This window comes from Scardinius erythrophthalmus (assembly GCF_964197995.2).
Source record: "Scardinius erythrophthalmus genome assembly, chromosome: 1".
NCBI classification, from domain to species: domain Eukaryota; kingdom Metazoa; phylum Chordata; class Actinopteri; order Cypriniformes; family Leuciscidae; genus Scardinius; species Scardinius erythrophthalmus.
The window spans coordinates 52,333,483-52,354,732 of record NC_138221.1 but is presented as its reverse complement, the minus strand read 5'-3'; the positions used below and the strand labels follow the sequence as shown (position 1 = coordinate 52,354,732).

The 21,250-nt window shown below is 39.7% G+C and overlaps 1 protein-coding gene across 1 annotated transcript in view; it reads right to left on the bottom strand.

The window, feature by feature from the left end:
* crhr1 (corticotropin releasing hormone receptor 1) overlaps positions 1-19,120 on the bottom strand; it is a 160,003-nt gene extending 140,883 nt beyond the window's left edge. Inside the window, exon 1 of the mRNA XM_081386353.1 lies at positions 18,530-19,120. Within this exon, the coding sequence (XP_081242479.1) occupies positions 18,530-18,553 (24 nt within the window). The 5' untranslated portion in view covers positions 18,554-19,120. The remainder of the gene's footprint in view (positions 1-18,529) is intronic.
* Between the last annotated feature and the right edge of the window lie 2,130 nt (positions 19,121-21,250).

The window sequence follows — 21,250 nt, the reverse complement described above, 5'->3', positions numbered from 1 at the left end:
GGCTGAGTGAGGGGGGGCTGCGCGAGTCCCATGGGACTCATGTGTGCGAGTAGATGTGGGCTGTGAGCGGGCACATTTACTGCTTGGGGCGCGCTGCTTGTGTAAGCAGCGCGCGCGCTCACAGGTCTCGTTTTTACAGAGAGCCTGTGATCTGATAGACATAGTGTTCGTGGGCACTGAGTAGTGGGCACTTTTACTATGTGGGGAGCGCAATCGACCTGAGTCGATTTTATTTGCGCGAGCCCTAAGTGCAGGGCTGTACTTGTGTGTAGGGATGGGCACTGAGAAGTGGGCATCGACACTACATTTATAGCACCATCGGCCGTGGCCGGGACACCAGAAGTACCGTGAGTAAGTGTGGGCGCGGGAGAGCGGGCACAGTTACTGCAATGAGTGCACTGTCTGTCTGAGCAGAGTGAATGCACACAGGTTTCGTCTTTACAGAAACCACAAGGCATGCAGAACATAGTGTTTGTGGGCACTAGGCAGTGGGCACGTTCACTATGTTGCGTGCGTGATCGACCCGAGTCGAATATATGAGCGCGGGCCCTGTGTGAAGGGCTGTGCTAGTGTGTAGGGATGGGCACTAGCAGTGGGCATCTTCTCTACACATATAGCATCATCGGCCGTGCTCGTGGGCAGCAAAAACACGTCTGCAGTTGCCTCTCGGGGAACAAACAGAGTGATTTGCATTCGGCGGCATAAATATTTTCTGCCGGCCGGCCTGGGATTCGAACCTCCGATCCCCCGCGCGCAAGTCTAAGAATCTACCACTGGACCACAGTGAAGATACATTGACAAAGTCAGCGCGAGTATTATCCGCACTGGCGTTTGCTTGTCAGGCATGTACCACGTGCTTGTGGGCACCAAAAAACACGTCTGCAGTTGCCACTCGGGGAACAAACAGAGTGATTTGCATTCGCAGCATAAATATTTTCTGCCGGCCGGCCTGGGGTTCGAACCTCCGATCGCCCTCGTGCAAGTCTAAGAATCTACCACTGGACCACAGTGAAGATACATAGACAAAGTCAGCGCGAGTATTATCCACACTGGCGTTTGCTTGCAGGCATATATACCACGTGCTCGTGGCCAGCAAAAACACGTCTGCAGTTGCCTCTCGGGGAACAAACAGAGTGATTTGCATTCGGCGACATAAATATTTTCTGCCGGCCAGCCTGGGGTTCGAACCTCCGATCGGCCGCGCGCAAGTCTAAGAATCTACCACTGGACCACAGTGAAGATACATAGACAAAGTCAGCGCGAGTATTATCCACACTGGCGTTTGCTTGCAGGCCTGTACCACATGCTCGTGGGCAGCAAAAAACACGTCTGCAGTTGCCTCTCGGGGAACAGACAGAGTGATTTGCATTTTCAGAACGCCTGCAAAATGCCAGAATGTGAGAAGAGTGGAAATCGCCCAGATTCAGCGGGGCTGAAAACACTCCATTCTCTTTCGCCAGTGACGCGCGGGAACCGTAGAAACGGTGTTCGGTTGCAGGCAAGCGGGTACTACGCGCTCGCTGGCTGCAAAATGCATCTCTGCAGTCGCCTTCAGGGGACTTACAGAGCAAAGCATTGGCGGCATAAATATATATGCCGCCAGACCGGGATCCGAACCCCGGTCTCCCGCGAGGAGAACCTATAATTCCACCACTGAGCCACAGGGGGATAAAGGCTTTGAAAGCGGCGTCAACATGTATTCTTCGGCGTTTGCTGGCAGGCAAGCGTGTAACAGACTCACTTGCTGCAATAATATTTCCAGTCGCCGAACAGGGAACTGAGAAATGTGAGAGAAAAGAGGTCAGACCGACCAACGGTGGGACTAAGAACACTCTTTTCTCCTTCGCCGGTGAATGACGCGTGCAGAGGCAGGGTAGCTTTTCTTGTAACGTAAAGAAAAACTAATCCCGCCGTCCGCTTCCAGGAAGGGCAGCCTCGGAAAGGATGCCTGGCGAGTCCTCAGAGTCACCGTAGGCAATTGGCTCGGAGCGAGCGCGAGCGCTGCATGAGAAGGCGTCTTGAAAAAGACGCAGCTCTTTTAGGGGTGAGTGTTGCAGCGAACACACACACACACACAGAAAACAGAGCAATATAGCAATAAAGGATATAGGCGTCGGAAAGCGCAGCAGGTACGGCTGTAGAAGGCGGCGTTGGCCAGCGGCTTCGAGGGCTCGTCCCGCTGAAGTGCTTGCTTCGAACGACGCTTGCTTCCGTGATCCAGCGATGCGTGCGCTTCGCTGAAGAGATTAAAATCAAGTGAATCAGCCTTCTCGAGCTCCTTTTATAGAGGTAAGCCACGCCCGTTTCGGCGGGAAGTGGCGAGGAGGGCGCGAAGCGCCCTCATTGGCCTGACGTCATCTCAGGCCTCGCTCGATAGGCTTAAGCAGTTGCCGCAGAGCAGCCAATGAGCGAGCAAGCCGTCTCGCCATAGCTGACTGCTGCTGCCGCAACGCGTTTTACATATATGAAAATTAAAGGATAATTTTTTGCTTCAGTGTTTCGTGAAAAGAGACTTTTCCCGTAGCGTTTTGATAAAACGCAGTACGAGAGAACTCTCGTAAGAGAACCATTCTTGTCCCCGGAATTCTCAGCACAGTTTGCTAACCGTGCCGAACCGTGCTGGTAGAATTGGTCAGTTGTCCGTTGCCTGGGTATCAGTTTCTCTGTAGCTGGCTAAACGCGCTATTTGAGTGACGTAAATACAAATTAATAATAAAATAAAATTAAATATCTTATCATCCTCCATTACGCGGTTCGCTATTTACATCTCATATCATCAGTAAACCATTGTGTTGGCAACCACTGTCGTTATCAGCCCCACAGTGGAAAATGAAACCATGTCCGTACTGGCTGGCACAGAATGGAACGGTTAAGCAAAGAGAACGGTTTGGCCTGACGGAAAAGCGGCTTTTAGATATATATAATTTCAAATGTTCATGCTTTTTCTTCTCTAAAAACACTAGACTGTGCTTTGGACTGCAGGAGACAAAGTTCTAGTACTTGATATTTTGATCTGTTTAAAATAATTCTGGCCACTGATGATATAAAAATGTGAAGCCAGAAATGAAAAAATGAAATGAAATAAAAAAAACACACAATTGTTTAGGCAAGTGCTCTGACAACCAGAGTTTGAGTCCCGGCTCGAGATCATTTCCTGGTCAAATTCCTCTCTGTCCTCCCATCTAAATAAAGGCAAAAAGCCCCAAAATATAACTTTAATAATAATAATAATAATAATCTTTTAAAATAAAAATAAAATGAAATAATAAACTAAACAAAAGAAGATAAGATAAGATAAGATAAGATAAGATAAGATAAGATAAGATAAGATAAGATAAGATAAGATAATGCTGTGTACTGTACCCCTGACCTTGAGGCTGCAGTGCTTGGCTCTACTTGTTGTGGGGGTGTTAATTGTGATAAATGGAGATGACACAGGCTGCAGTGTTAGCACAAGGAGTCAATATCTTTTATGGCAGCGTTCCACACAAGCATAGCTGGGTAATTAATGAAAGATGCTTGGATGCAGTGCCCCTACACTTGCCTGCACACTTCATTCAATAATCCCATGATAGAGTGAGAGAGAGGTACAGTACGTGGGTTACATTTGTCAATTTGTGCAAGCATAAATATGGGTGTTTTCTATTTCCCCAACACAATGTGCAAAATCTGTGTGAATGCGTTTGAATATGACTGTTACTAACACGCAAGCGTTTTTTTAAACATAGGAAAGCTCACACAAATAAACACACTGCTCAAGTATGCTTGGAAGAGAGGATGTTGTCATTGACTATATTCCATTGGGACACATAGTAGGGCCCAAAAGACCACATTGAAAATCTGGGATTCAAAATCCACTTTAAACCTGCAAACAAACACAAGGTTTAAGGATTTTGAAAAGTTTAAAACAAAGGAAAGTTATGGAATAAACTGAAGACTCAATAAAGAGTCTGCACTTGTTACTAGTGTACTTTTGGACCCCAAACCATTTTTATATTTTATATTCTCTGCTCAATTCTGAAGAATCAAGTTCAGATGATCTGATGAAGGGTCTGAAACTTCCTGTAAATATTATGATAACAGATATGTTATCATGGTTTTGAAGGTCGCTTATGAATTCTATAAACACTAGTCCATTTTTGTAAAGTATATTTCTGTTTGTGTCAGTGTCAACCATGCATAGAAGTATTATAGCACATCTGCTATAATGGCGAATATAACGGATGTGTGTCTAACGTTACCTTTGAGTGCAGGTGAGGACACCTTCGAGCTGCATTCTGTGCAGTTAGAGCTGGAATCCGTGGAGAAGCAGATCCGCGACCTACTAGAGAGACAGGCCGAGCTACGAGATCAACGTTTCACGCTTGAAACATCACGCGCCGATGCTCACAAGTCAGTGGTTAGTAACCTTTTGACTCCGACCTCGTCTACTCCATGTGTTTCTCTGCCCAGGATGCGATCATCCCTGGTTTCATTCACTCCGGCACCGACACAACAACATGGACCCTGGGTGATTCCACAGCGGAAGACGTGGGCCAGGACCAGAGCTAGGACCTCTCCTCCCCTCCCGGCCTTCGAGATCTCCACCCGGAACCGCTTCTCCCCTCTACGCGAGACGGAATGCGACGCTGTGATCATCGGCAGTTCCATCGTCCGGCATGTCCGTGCTACCATAGGTAAAGGTAAGGTTCGCACTCACTGCTTTCCTGGTGCTCGTGTTCTCGATGTCGCTGCACAGGTTCCCGGGATTCTGAACGGTGACGAGCCCGTCGGAGCTGTCGTGCTGCACGCGGGAACGAACGACATCAGGCTACGGCAGTCGGAGGTTCTGAAGAAGGACTACAGGAGCCTGATCGAGACGGTACGCAGTACATCGCCTGAAACAACGATCATCGTGTCTGGACCGCTTCCCACCTACCGACTAGGACACGAAAGGTTCAGTAGATTATTTGCTCTAAATGAATGGTTAATGTCATGGTGTAATGAACAGAGACTGCTCTTTGTAAATAATTGGAATCTGTTCTGGGAGCGACCTAGGCTCTTCCGTGCTGATGGCCTTCACCCCAGCAGAATCGGAGCGGCTCATCTGTCGGACAACATCTCCAAGACGCTACACACCATATGACTAGTAAGTCAAAGTCCAAATCACACTCTTTGCTGTCCAAACTTAATTGATATAAGTATCAATGTAGAACATTATATTGAAACTGTGTCTATTCCTCGTTTAGTGAGATCAAATAATAAATCTACTGCAGGATCTAAGAAAAATCTAATTGTGATTAAACCAGAAAATCTCAATATTAGTGAACAAAAACAATTTATAAAGCTAGGTCTTTTAAACATCAGATCGCTTACACCTAAGGCGGTTATTGTAAATGAAATGGTCACAGATAATAGTTTCGATGTACTTTGCCTTACTGAAACCTGGCTTAAACCAAATGATTATTTCGGTCTTAATGAGTCTACTCCTCCTGGATACTGTTACAAGCATGAGCTGATTGGTCGTGGCGGTGGTGTTGCTATAATCTATAAAGATATTCTTACTGTTACTCAGAAAACAGGTCACAGGTTTAATTCGTTTGAAGTACTTGTGCTAAATGTTACTCTCTTAGATGTAAGAAAGAAATCCATATTATCTCTAGCCTTGGCTACTGTATATAGACCGCCAGGGCCTTACGCTGATTTCCTAAAAGAGTTTGCAGACTTTCTCTCAGATCTTTTGGTCAATGTCGATAAAGCATTAATTGTTGGAGATTTTAACATACACGTAGATAATTCAAATGATGCTTTAGGGGCTGCGTTTACAGATTTATTAAACTCCTTTGGGGTCAAGCAAAACGTAACTGGTCCCACTCATCGTCTTAATCATACGCTAGATTTAATTATATCACATGGAGCCGATCCAACCGATATAGATATTATACCGCAAAGTGATGAAGTCACTGACCATTACATGGTCACTTGCATACTACGTACCGCTGAAATTTGTCATGTTGCGCCGCGTTATCGACCAGGCAGAACAATCCTTCCAACAACTATAGATCATTTCTCAAATAGCTTACCTGATCTATCTCAGCTGCTCAGTGAACCCAAACAAACAGATGAACTAGAGGAAATGACTAGCACTATGAGCACCATTTTCTCTAGTACATTAGACATCGTTGCACCAATTAGATTAAAAAAGGTTAGAGAGAAAACTAAAGCACCATGGTACAACAGTGTTACGCATGTTCTAAAGAGAGAAACTCGTAATTTAGAGCGTAAATGGAAACAAACTAATCTAGAGGTCTTTAAAATCGCATGGAAAGACAGTATGTCACGTTATAAAAAGGCCCTAAAAGCAGCCAGGGCTGAGCATCTCCGCAAACTAATAGAAAACAACCAAAATAATCCTAGGTTTTTATTTAACACCGTGGCTAGACTAACAAATAAACAGACGTTACCGGAGCAAAATATTCCGTTACAGTGTAGTAGTAATGATTTTATGAATTTCTTCACTGAGAAAATAGAAAGCATCAGAAACACAATTGTAAATGTACAATCTTTAATGGTGTCTTATGATTCAGCCTCAATTATCACCCCGCAAGAACAATTACAGCGCTTTGCAACTATAGGACAGGAAGAGTTAAATAAACTTATCATTGCATCTAAACCAACAACGTGTTTATTAGATCCAATACCAACTAAACTACTGAAACAAGTGTTACCTGTAGTGGAAGAGCCTCTTCTCAATATTATTAACTCGTCTTTATCCTTAGGTCATGTTCCAAGAATGTTCAAGTTGGCAGTTATAAAACCTCTTATTAAGAAACCACAATTAGATCATAATAACCTAGCAAATTACAGACCCATTTCAAATCTTCCATTTATGTCTAAAATACTAGAAAAAGTTGTGTCCGCTCAACTGTACTCTTTCTTGCAAGAAAATGATATCTATGAAAAGTTTCAGTCTGGATTCAGACCGCATCATAGCACAGAAACTGCGCTCGTTAAAATCACAAATGATTTACTTTTAGCTTCTGACCAAGGCTGTATCTCAATATTAGTTTTACTTGATCTTAGTGCTGCGTTCGATACTATAGATCACACAATACTCTTAGACCGACTACAAAACTACACTGGTGTTCAGGGACAGGCATTAAGCTGGTTCAGATCATACCTATCAGACCGTTACCATTTTGTCTGCGTAAATGGGGAAAAATCGAAGATAACGTCAGTAAACTATGGTGTACCGCAAGGATCTGTGTTAGGCCCTCTGCTATTCTCAATATATATGCTGCCACTTGGTAATATTATAAGAAAATAGAGATGCACCGATTACAATTTTCTGGGCCGATTCCGATTTCCGATTTTTCATTAAGTTTGACCTGCCGATACCGATTTTGGCCGATTCCGATTTCATTTTTTCTAACCACTTTACAGCACACACAAATATTTATTTTATATAATTTCTGTAATAGAACATTTTACAATTTGCATAGTTCACACACATCTAAAGTGCAGTGTTGTGGAAAAACCATTTCCTTTTCACATTCAATATCCAATAATTTTATATAGCCTATATATGTATTTAGCAAACGAAACGTCTGTATGAAAACAGGGAATGGCAATAAAATAATATATAAATACAAAATAAAATAAATATAGCCTTGCAGTATAAAGATATTTCTCAAAGCACACACACACACAGGCCTATTGCAATCACTTGTACAAACTGAATAATAAAACAATTTTAAATGGGTACATTTTCTATAAATATTAGTCTTTGTTTTCTTTTCTGACATAGCCTACTCCAGTTCTTGTTAAAACACGCAAATTCTGTGCATTTTGGGCACTTTTTTTGTAAAACCCTATTTAGGCTATTTTCCATCAAAAGTGTGCTTTCCCTTTAATTGAGCGTGAGCAGTGCAGCAGATAGACTCGGCGCCGAAACACGCGCTTCACAGCTCGCGACGCTCCTGCTTGACGCTCACGCGCTGCTCCTGCTTCCGTTGTGAATGCACTCATTGATTAACATGCACGCCGAAAAAAAAATACCCGCTTGCGGTCTGAACGGACGTAATTCACGAGGTTTTATACATGTGCTCTGCTCCGTGTGCACGTGTGATGCTGATGTTGCGCGATGTTAATTATGCGGCGCCCGAGTGCATTTGACCGGCATAAAATCGGCATTTGTCAGACTGACCGGCCGGTCGCCGGTTATGGCCGATCACGTGAAAATCGGCCAATTCCGGTCACCAGCCGATCAATCGGTGCATCTCTATAAGAAAACATGGAATTAATTTCCACTGTTATGCTGATGACACTCAATTATATATTTCATCACGACCAGATGAAAACGCTAAATTATCTAAATTAACAGAGTGTGTTAAAGATATAAAATACTGGATGACATGTAATTTTCTGCTATTAAATTCAGATAAAATGGAGGTATTACTTATTAGTCCAAAAAAACTGCCCACAAAACCTCTTACAATACAACTTTAATTTAGAAGGGTGTCCTGTTACTTTATCCTCTACAGTAAAAGACCTGGGTGTTATATTAGACCGCAACTTGTCTTTTGAAAATCATATTTCATATGTTACAAGAACAGCCTTTTTCCACCTTAGAAACATTGCTAAGTTACGTAACATGCTATCTGTTTCTGATGCAGAAAAGTTAGTTCATGCATTCATGACCTCGAGACTAGATTACTGTAATGCTTTATTAGCCGGTTGTCCTGCATCCTCAATAAACAAGCTACAGTTAGTCCAAAATGCCGCCGCTAGAGTTCTTACTAGATCAAGAAAATACGATCATATAACACCAATTCTGTCGTCTCTACATTGGTTACCTATAAAGTTCCGTATCAATTACAAAGTATTGCTACTGACTTATAAAGCCCTGAATGGTTTAGCTCCCGTGTATTTAACGGATCTTCCATCGCCCTATAATCCATCGCGCTCTTTAAGATCACTAAATTCGAGGCTTCTGGTCATTCCTAGGATATCTAAGTCCACTAAAGGAGGGAGAGCGTTTTCACATTTAGCTCCTAAACTCTGGAATGGCCTTCCTGATATTGTCCGAGGCTCAGACTCGCTGTCCCAGTTTAAAACTAGATTAAAGACGCATCTCTTCAACCAGGCATTCACATAATACTTACATTTTATACTACAGTTGAATCAGATTGAATGCATTAATATTGCGAACAGCAGCTACGCTAATTATTTCCCATATGCTTTTCTGTTGTTATCTCGGGACGCTAGTCCCGAGGTTAATACAGATCGTCAGCTCCAGTTTGTATCCAGCCTCTCATGGAAACTACAGATTCTCCAACACCCGTGCAGAGACGACTCGGCGCCTGTGAAGAGACGACTCGACGCTGGCGATGTTTATGCCCTAAATCAATACATGATTAACTAACTGTATTTCTCTATGTACATTTCTGAAATGCACTTTCTGTAAAGCTGCTTTGAAACAATATGTATTGTGAAAAGCGCTATACAAATAAATTTGAATTGAATTGAATTGAATGTAGTGCACTATCAGCATAAAATCTATTTTAAAAGGCTGAGTAAAACCTCTATGAAATTGTACTATTCTGCTTGTTCAAAATGTACAAACAAAAGAGACAGAAGTAGAAAGTTTATGCCTAAAATACCCCTGCCTGCTTCTATGCATCTCAGTCTTATCTGATTGTCTCGCTTTCTGACTGTAAAGATTATTCTCTATTATGAGGAATTATTGCATGCTTTACTTTTAATTAAGGCTCAATTTAGCATGTTAATTTAGTGCAATTAATTCTAACAAAAATAACATGCTAAAATTAGCTAATTAAATAAATCACCACACAGAGTGTTGTACAATATATTTACTTTTTTTGTAACTCTGAGAGCTTAACGCTCCTGACACAATAATCTCAGCAAATACTGATATTGTCACAGTATATTCAGTGTGTTTAGTTTTCATAGACTTTCAGTTTGTTTTCATTAGTCACATGGTTTCCTTTGCTCAGTTTTCCCACCACTTCTTTGTTACCATGGTGTTTCATTAATCATCCTCATTTGTGTTTGCTGTATAAGTTGGTCCCTCACATCCATTCTCTGTCCAATCACTGTTGTAAATAGTGTGTGTTGCTGCCTGTTCTGCTGTCCTGTGGTTTAATCATCATTAAACCTTTGTGTTGACAATAGGGATGGGCAAATGAAGCCTCATGAAGCACTGAGGCTTTCCCTTGATTGTTCCGGGAAAAGATTCGAAGCTTCATGAGTGTCGAAAACAGTGCCATCTTGTGGCAGGTCAAATTTATAGCAGCCATAAACCCGAGTGCGCAGCGCTGTTGTTTAATCTATTAAGCACAAATAAAAGCCTGACAACGCTAAATGTTCAGTTTTATGATAATATAATTCACATATTAAAGTGAGTCAATAAATTAAATGTAACAATTATATTAATACTAATTATAAAAATGCCAAAAAAGTTGATCAATGCAAGTAAATGGTGGTCTAATTATTTTATGGTTTATATGTTGTTTATATGGCAGGATATATGAGCATGTATGATGTAACATAGACTATGGGCTTATTTTAAAAAAAAAAACAATTAGTATTTTTGCCATCCCTTCGCCATCTCCTGGCTCCTAGCCTGCGGCCTTGCTGCTCTATAGTGTTTTATTACGCTATCATTCATTCAAGTGCTAAGAAACAAGCGCGATAAAACGCAAAAAAAAAAGAACTTAAATCTGTAGCCTACTGGCGGCACGCTGTCTGTAAATCTCCTCTCTGTGTGATACACACACACACACACACACACAGGACTCATGCGCACAGAATGCCGCTTCAGACAGCGCGCAGCCGCATTGAGTTCTCTTTCACGCTTGAATGGACAAAAACACACAAAAGTATGCCAAAATGTTCACTTTGTCGAGTATCCTCGTAAGCACAGTATTAAATTACATTTGATCGCGAGGGATTTTGCAAGATTTCCCGTCTGACCTGGGAATGCTCGGGAGTCAAATCGGTTTGTGTGTGATGTGTTGATTTTGCCGTGTGGCTGCGCACCACACACTGTACGACCAAAACTGTTAGACCCGTGATTTTTTATCGCCGTGTGTGGGGTCTCTCAGGTTTGGAAAATCGGCCGACAATTTTAAAATCGTCCCGTGTGAACCAGGCTTTAATCACATGTTTTCCTTTGTTCAGTTTTCCCACCACTCCTTTGTTACCATGGTCACCATGAGTTCATTTGGCTCAGCTGTGTTTCATTAATCATCCTCATTTGTGTTTGCTAAAGTTGGTCCCTCACATCCATTCTCTGTCCAATCACCATTGTAAATAGTGTGTGTTGCTGCCTGTTCTGCTGTCCTGCGTTTTGATCATTAAACCTTTGTGTTGAAGAGATACCTTCATCTTGTTCTGACTTCCTGCAACCACCCGTGACAGATATATGCAATAAATAGTGGTTAAGTCAATTAATCCATATATCATGTAATTCATTTGACAAATGTATTTTTCTATAATCTAATAAATAATTATGAATAATAACCATTTTAAATTGATTGACAGCATAACTGTTAACATTCTCATTTTATTTCATCGTTGCTAAACCGATGTGCGTTATTATGTGCCATTAGCTTTATTCTTACCAATAAAACTGAAAAATGAAATTGAAAATTGAATGTGAGGAAATAGATGCAGCGATAAACACAGGGGAAGAGGAAGAAACATTTGATGAAAGTCTTTGCTAATATTGTACTTTTTCATCTTGGATTTGACATAGTTCAACAGATCATATTTAGATCTCTTCAAATAGAAATTATATTCACAGAACAGGAAGAACAAAGAATGCAAAAGCAAAATATGCTTTCAACAGATATCTAATTTAGTCTTCTCAAAACAACAGCTTTTTCTAATTTACATAATCTACTGTGAGAATACATTTCCCACCAAAAAAGTAAATAAAAAAAGAAGCAAACAAGAACATCCGTCCCTTTCCTAATGGTGCAGCATTGTGATCAACCAATATGAAAGAAGATATGCCTTTTGGGAACCCCGTTGCAAGTTCTTCTGATGTAAATGTGTTACGTTTTAAGTGGGACGCAAGTTGTGAAAAATGCCGGATGGAAAAGGAAAATCAATTGGAAAGGGAAGAATGAGGTTTTGTCTCTTCTTATGCAAGAGCTGCCAGGTACCAGCTGCTTGTAAAGAGCCACTGACAGGCTAATTGAGTTAATACACTCATTTAATTTAAATAGGACGAGGATCTACAAAGTAAGCATAGCGAATACTGACTCAGCGAACAGAATATCTTTCTTTCTCAAGCTGCGAGAGAATCCCATACTCTGTTGCACAAACAACGTGTTGCATAACCACACAGAAAGTTATGCCCATCAAAAATGAGGTGGCATGTGTGGCAGAAACCCCCCATTCTAATTTTAAACATGTCACTGAAACCAAGTTCAGATATGATAATATGATAAACAGTCATTTTACACTTGTGCCAATTTTTCCTTTCAGTGGCTAAACCTAATTCAATGAAGTGTTTCATGATTACTAATGGGAAATCAAGGATGGAACAATACGTTCAAGTTATGAAATCCTCCAGACTTGGCAATAATAACCTTATCATATTTTGGAATGATCACCTTCATGCATCAGCTAATATTTAATTTTAAAATGTCCGACATTTCTCCAAATTATTTCTGCATCCAAGATTGTCACTCAAGAAGTTTGGAAAAGTCTGAAACTTCATCTCTTTTTTAGTCACAATGGGACAGGTAAAAATCTCTGAATAACTGAACAATTGGAGCATAATGTCATGTAATTTGTCATTTTGCACAGTACTGTATTTCACTTTAAGTAAGGATTACAGTAAGAATTGAATGCTACATTTAATGTACTTGTGATCTACTGCATTTCTGATGGTTTCTGGTCTATTGTTTTTAAGGACTCCTAGGTTGCCAGCTTAATCTTAGATTTAAACATACTCCGTAATTAGGTTAATGTCCCCCTGTAGTCAATAATTTTATCCCTTAAAACTCATCTTTGATCACCAAAATGACATAAACGTTTTTTCCTTGAAAAAAATGTATTCATTCCTTATAATATAGCTTCAATTTAACTCTACACCCTTGCCTCATTTAGTATATGCGGGTCTATGAATATGCAAATTAGCCCCGCCTCCACTCACTCAGACCAGCTCAGAGATCCACTCGTTGACGATCAAACGATGACCTAATTGGTTACAAGGTAGTTTGTGACGTCAGAAACACCAGCGATTTCAAACCGTGATTTTGAGACTGTCTTTGGTTCACTGCAGTTTTAAGGAGAAAATACTCAGAAATGGTGCTGACTTACGAATTTGTACATGGTTTATCTTAAAGCATAACATTAAAAACTTTATTTTAACCACAGGGTTAAAATGACATTTGGTGACATCTGGTTAAACAGACATTTTGAGTGACATTTTAAGTGCACCCTCAGCCTTTGCAATTCAGCCTTTAACAAAAGTGTGCTTCCTATTCCTTCTCTAGCCCATCTCTGTAAGCATCGGAGTATGTTCACAATCACATATTTCTGCATTTGCACAAGCCTTGGCACTCTTTAGACATTCTCGCTTTTTCCTTTGCCAGCTATAGCTACTTCAGGCAGACCGATTATGCTCCATGCCTAGACTAATAAAGCGAGTTTAAAGAACAAATACATTTTGTGCAAGCCGTCCAACTTTTAAAATGTCCAGAACCATCCAAAACTTTCTAAATTACTTTAACCTGTTAACTGTCACGGGCCCACCGGTGGGCCCAAATCCATTACATATTTAAAACAGTAATATCCTATACTAAACCTAAACTAATCTTGACAAACTATATATCATTTGAAAGCTTACAATCTCTAGTTTTCATATTTGGTGACTGATTTTCAAAATAAATTACAGAGGAGCCGTAATTTATCAATTTGCATCAAGAATATTTTCATATTCCTAAGGCGTGTTCAGACCTTTATTTTGAAATAGCAATGAACATTTTTATGTGTTTCTTAGAGGTTGAATTCATATCAAAATCTGCCAAACTTCCCATATTACTTCTGAATAGAATGTCTACTTCATAAATTGTATGAAAATTGTGGAAATAATGGTTCAGATCACCACATATGGAAATGGAGGCGCCCTTATATGGGCAGCAATGGAGTCTGGTTGTCACCTAGTGAAAAAGTTTGGTACTGCGCCCAAACAAAATCTTACTGAAAGCTCATTTTTTGAGATATCAACCTAAATTTTGAAACACAACTTGTTCAGATTTTTGGCTTTGATTTTTTTGCAGTTTTAGAGTCGCCCAGGTTTTAAAAATATATATTTTATATAAAATATGAATAATTAATTTTTTTACATTGTACATTTCCATAAACTCAAACTTCTATAACTTTTTTCCTGTTTCACTTTCTTAATTTCTTTCACTTCTACAAAAATCTGCCAAATGTCTTCTTTAAAACAAGACCAATTGTATGTTTATACTCCAAAGCATTCTTTAATTACAACCATTTAAGTTCGAAATGTGCATTTTAACGTCTACTCAAAAAAAGGGGGGTGACAGTTAACAGGTTAAAGCACAATAATAATTTAACTGATTTATGATAACCCTCAATAGGCTTTTAAAATTAACTACGACAGCCTGGGGGTGATAAAAGCAGGTCTTTAAGTGATGTTGATATGCCAGCGCTCAACTTTAAATCTGTTACGTCTTTTTTGGTGAAAAGAGCTAAAATGAAGTCATTGCTCTCCCAATGTTAAACTATTTAAACAATTAAACACAAAGCTTCTATAAAACACAAAGCATTTTATACTTTTTTTAAATACAATATAAGTATTGTTTTTAACCAACTGTTTTGTGTATTGTATATGGAAATACTGCAGTTAAGCACAACAGAAAACAAAACAGTTAAAACACCTTACTAATCTCATGAACAGCAATGTGTGTGTATGTATGCATATATTAATTATTTTTTTCTTCTGTTTTATATATTTAAAGCAGCAGAATCAAAATCTTTACAAGTACCCCCTGGAAACTGTTTAAATACACAGTATGATTTGGTTGGGAATTACTGATTAAAACTGTGGCCTGTTCTGGTAATGAGCAAAATACCATAAATGCAGTTTGCACTGGTGAAAGCTATGTGAACAATTGCTTCTACTCTCTGTTTTCATAACATTCATTTCATACTTGCTCCAAATCTCACCCAAGACACCCAACGCAGAGAATCAAGAAATATTTAAACAACCAATTCAAGACCAATATGATAGGAACTGTTCAATTCTGAATGACAGAAGAGCATAAGGTCAAAACTATCCCTTAATGGCAACGATCTTGAAGGCTTGAGATCCTGCAATTCTCGGCAGCAAGCTCGTTTTCAGAGTCTGAGAACTGCAGAGGGGATTTGAAAGGATACATTCAAAAAAGGAACTCCCAAACAGCTTAACATTTCCAGGAGATGCAGCAATCACTAAAAGAGCTCCCAAAAGAGATACGGCACTGCTACAAAATACCTAGGTTTCAGCACTGAATAAGCCACCATTTACATTGCCTGCAACATTGCCTGGACTGGTTAATAGACAGTGAGACTATCGTCAAAAAGAACAATGTGGCCCAACGAGAAGTTTAATTTTAGGTCTCACAGAGAAGAAAATATGCTCTGGGAATCATCATCTGTTTTTATACTCAGTGCATGTTAGATTAGTCACGCAAATACACTGCGGTGCATGAGCCATGAAAATCAGACACGATATTGACCTCTGGGATGTTAAAACAAAAAAATAATGGGCAGTATCTGTTGTTGCTAAGACATAGTGAGTGCTGAATGCCTTTGGAAGCGCTTGAAACCTCAAAGCCCCTAAACCTCAACTGTACCCTCAAAAAGGCTGTTCCATCGGTGCAGACTTAATCTTTCTCAAAAGACAGCAATCACGTATGATAAAGCTTGTGGCTTGGTGGCTTCCCTACACAATGGATCTGAATAGTGTGTTTTAAAGAAGAAAGACTCTTCTTTACAACAGACAGTTTTCAGATCCATTATGAAGAGAAGCCACCACAGCAACAACAAATCAAGACAGCAAATAAGCAAGCCAGACCACAACAAAAAGTTCAAATTCTGACATCATGAGGAGCAACTGGTAAGTCCCCTGCACGCTAAAATCTTTAGCTCGAAGCTGTTGGGTCTGTGGAGAGCGAGAAGCTTTTCCGCTCCTTACATTTCTGTGATGAGTTAATTAGAGCTGTGCTTATTGAACTGCACTGGGTTGACTGTAATTTAACAAAAGCTCCCTGTGCATAACCTGGCTGAAGGAGTTGTGTGTACAGGTGAAATTATTCTCCCTGTGGAGAGATATAAACACACAAACAAACAAACACGTCTTCTGGGGCAAATGACCTCAAATGCTCTCGTTTCCTCCTGGAAGTCTGAACTCACAGTAGAAAAGGATGCGTTCTGAGCTCCCATCAGGTGTAACAAGGTATAACAAATAGCAGCAGCATTGTGATGGAAATATGCTATCAAAAGAAATGAGGGAGGAGAACGAAATGATAACGATGCCATTGGTATCCGAGAGGGCAAGATTACACATTCATAAGCTTTTCTCTCTCACAGATGGCTCCGTTTTCTTCTGGTCTCAATGTTATTATAATCATCAGCACAACAAGTCAGTCGCCTCAGATCTGACTTTCCAACCTCTCTACTGTAGCTGCACGCAAAAAAAGTTATTCAGTCTTTAAATGCTATGAAACGTTCATGGGTATTGCATTATTTGAAACATCCCAGCAACCACACTGATGTACTGAGCAAAGAAAAACGAGATTAACAGTTGCATCGAATCCTAATTGCTTTTTTGCACCCCTGCTAGCCTCTTGGGTCATTTCATAACATTGGCAAAAGCTGCACAGCAAAAATCACAGGGCCAGGGCTTCACTCAGTAAGTATTTCAGAACACACATTCGATCAATCGTCACTCAAAATCATTTTCAGAGCAAAATACTCTCCGCAGCTCAAGCAGTCCACAGCGCTGAGAGTGATAAAACACATATTAATGGTAGCTGAAAGCTTGTATGTTTTGACTGTCAGAGTTTCAGCACATTACTCCGTAATGGTGCCAAACTGGGCCACAGTCCAGAGCGGACACTGATAAACTTGCTGCATCTTTTTTTAGGGCTAAAAATAAAGCTGCTTTTTTCTTTACCTTTCAGTGATGTCATTTTATATCATTTCAATTCTATGATATGCTTGTGATGCAGTGCCAAGCTTCTATTATAAGCTAGAATTGACATTCTTTTCAAATGTCTTGCGGCTCAGCTGAGGACTGGCAGGGGATTGTGTCCTGTCCCTGCTTGTATTTACTGTCTACAGAATTCAATAGCACCCACACACTGCTGAGTCACATTGGCAACGATCTCCCCCGTCGAAGGATAGTCATTAATTACCTCCACAGTTTCGTTTAAAATCTCAGTGTCAAATGATAGCTTAATGACACACTTTAAGTGCCATTCAACTTAGACATTTAAACAAAACAAAACCGAACACAAATGAGAACAAATAAATCCTATGACAAGCAACATCATTTTAAGAAAGCAATTACAATAGCTGAGCTAGTAAGCTTTTGGTGAGACAAATCAATGCAGATAGTTTTGAAAAATTTAAATGGTTGAAATGTGCACTGTAAAAAAAAAAAATATTCAAAAAAATAATAATTAGGCTATACTTATGGGGTGACAAAACTGGCAGCTCTGGTTTCCAGAAGTTTGCAGTAAAAAATGTGATGGCATTTTTTGTATCTATCTATGTAAATTATGTAAATATCCTGGTATACTTGAGCCATGACAATATATATATTTTTTACTATACAGTTACTGACACCAACACTAGTGACAAAGGAAAGCAACACAATGCATAAAAAATAGCCTGTGTAGTGTCACAAGTACCAAATTGACACCATCAGGTTAATACACACAATACCCCTAATATGAACAAAGCAACATAAAATGCAAAATGAAACAATCTAATCTAATATAATTCACATATCAACACTAATAAGAAGCATCTAACTTTCCAAATGACAATTAAAAAAACGTGATTGTTTGTGTAGGGGGTTCTGGGAATCCTTCTTTTCCAATAACATTATTTTAACAATATTTTACCATATACGTATTGCCATTTTTAGAAAATTATGAGGTAATATATACGTTGTCCTTTAAAAAAAAAAAACATAAAAAAAATCATGTAGGCTATTTTCTTCTACACTTTTTTTTCAGCCTATATGAACTTACATTTAACCAATTAAAATGTTTTACATTTTAAAAAAAAATGCTAGCTTTTTTCACATATGGACAAACCCAACCGTTGAGTTTAAAAGAATTTGAACCAACGGTTGGGTTTGTTCATATCTGACCCAAACATGGTTTGAAACAACCCAGCATTTTCAGAGTTTAGCCCTTTTACATTCTTTTCTCTGTCAAAATGACTAACAATTTAAGTTAAGCCTCTATACGCTTTCACGGGGTAATAGTCGTACCTGTGTGTGGAGGATGCGACTCATTGCTCCAGTGTTTGTCTGCAGAAACCTTCAAACAGCACAGTGCTCCTTTGCTCCAGATGCAGCTGTCCGGATGCTCCGCTCCGGGGTGACAGACCTCTGTTTCAAAAACAATAGATATGCACCCCAAGGATGTTAAGTGTAGCACTTACAACTGGAAATAAACTGGTGAATTCTGCGCGCATTTGAATCGCTGCCTCATTTTCACCCAGTTGCAGATTAGTTATTATAATTAAAGTCGATATATCCTTCTTTTTAGGGGTTCCGATTGACACTTAATCCACGGTAAACAATCTAATGTCGAGTTTGAGTTTTTAAGGTCCTCGGAGGCAGGTGTAAATGGTTTGTTCAGACGCGATACCAGTCACGCGCAACACTCAGTCAGTGTTCCCTGTTATATATGATAAGCGTTTCGACCTGCTCCCCTGCGGCTGGAATTGAACTTTCCCAAGAGTACTGCCACAATTTGCTCTCTTTTCCAAAATTATTCGATCCTTGTAAACACGGCGGACCCTCTCCACGTTGCCTCCTCACACTGAGTGACCCTCTGTTTGTGTCCCATCGGTCAACAGTAATGCGTTCACATGAAGCCCTACATGACAGCAAGGAGGCGTAGCCTACTGCGCGCGGATAAAAGGAATAGACGTTTTAGATTTTGCGCGCTTGTGGCTAAATGCGAGCAATGTGACGACAATATTGTTAAGTCTTGCTGAGCGCGAGCAGAGTTCGCCGGTGCAAACTAATCCATGCAGTTCCCACGCGTACTATGCGTCTTCATCCTAACCGGTCCACTCTCCCGCGTGCGCTCAGCAGCAGACTCAGGGCTGAAGAGGCTTCATAATGAGTGAATTCCTTTCGAACGTGAGCATCACTATACCCTGCTCACTCCGAAGGGGGAGAGCACTTGAAGTGAGTACTCGGAGGGGAACAGCGCGGGCACATTACTATCTTATTTGGAACACCGTACACGAAAACATATGCATTCGTGAGTAGGCTATCCTTTTACTTTCCATCAGAAAGTTATGCTGAATGGACACAAAACGTTGAAAATTCAGATAGGCTAGCCTATTTGTCCTTCATTCAAATATATTTCAAATAGTGTAGGATACTGCCATGTGCCCCCTAAAAACTTTAAAAAACAAACAAAGAATTATATATGTAGGTCTAAGCAATCTCCCATATAATCGCAACCCTATTTTTTCAATAATTTAATTATGATATGAAACTGTAAAAATAGCCTACATAAGAACGTGTTTCATTAGGCCTAAACAAAATCTAGACTACAAATTTGAATCAGAACCCTTATTTTCCACGTGTTATACTGTCGCGTTCACCTAACCATTGCCATAGAAGTGAGTATTTGCAATTAATTTAGATTTAGTGTTTTGTATAGGCTACAATTTGAGTTTGTCTTATTGTGCTGATCAGGACAAATAACAAATCTGGGCTGTGTGAGACGCAGATTACGCATATTTATTTATTTATTTTGCTACTAAATTGGAATGAAGTTCTCTACAGGAATGCCCTGCTGATAGGAGTTAATATTCAGCCTGACTCATATCTGATCTGAATAAGCAAAACAATAAATAAATGAGAATCCATTTAGAATTCATTTATTAATTAATTCATAAAAAAACATAATAAATAAAATAAATGTTTTTCATAACTATTTACATGCACCTTTTAAATCTCTATTTAATTATCAGTTCAGCATTCTAAATTTTTAATTTCTCAAACTCTCCTAATACTTCAGTTATCGAAGTTCTTGCACACTGACATCTATAACTTGTACTAACTTGTTATTAGACTTTGATATCTAATAACTTGTACTTCAGCAAATGAATACTACCGGTAATACCTGTAATTTTTCAGCTTTTGAGTTCAGTGTTGTTTGTGGTACTGACCCCTCTTGCTTAAAGGTGACAGCACAGCAAGTCCTTCTCATGTATTTCCACACACTGTCCTCGTTAGATGTAAATGTGTCCTCAGGGTCAGCTCACTTGAAACGGGCCTCGCAACAGAAGGGGCCTCTGCTTGCGCTCGAAAAAGAGTCCTGCCACCCAAAAAATTAATCACTGTATGAATTCTTGTTTTTAATATTTATAATAGCCTATTTATATGTTCATATAACTCATAGAGTGCTGTTTTCCCGAACATCAGGACTATGGCAAATGTGATAGCATATTGATTTTATACAACAGTGCAGAGCTATAAATATGGCGCCTGAAAGTTGTGTAAATGTACTTTTTGACCAACTTTTTCCACGTTTGATGTTACTTCTGACGAGAAATGGGCAAAGGCTGTCTCTGACTAGGCTTTGACCCTCCACAAGCTTATCTAAGGAGTTGGCCAGAGATCTACCCGATGATTCAACTCGTTTTGCATTATTAAAATTGGTATGAGTGTGGACAGGAATGTCTACTGTTCATATAAAAAGCTGTATTACAAGTTTTTTAAAACTTAAATCGAGAGTTCACCCAAAAAAATTAAAATCTGTCATCATCGTGTAGTTTACAAGCATATGACTTTATTTCCTTTGTGGAACATGAGAGAAGATATTGTGAAGAATGTTTTTTAACTGCTTTTGTCCATACAATTAAAGCCAATGAGGCCCAACATTGGACCCCACTGATTTTCACTGTATATTTTTCAAAATGTCTTATTTTGAAAGACATGCATACATGTAGGCCTACCCATGGG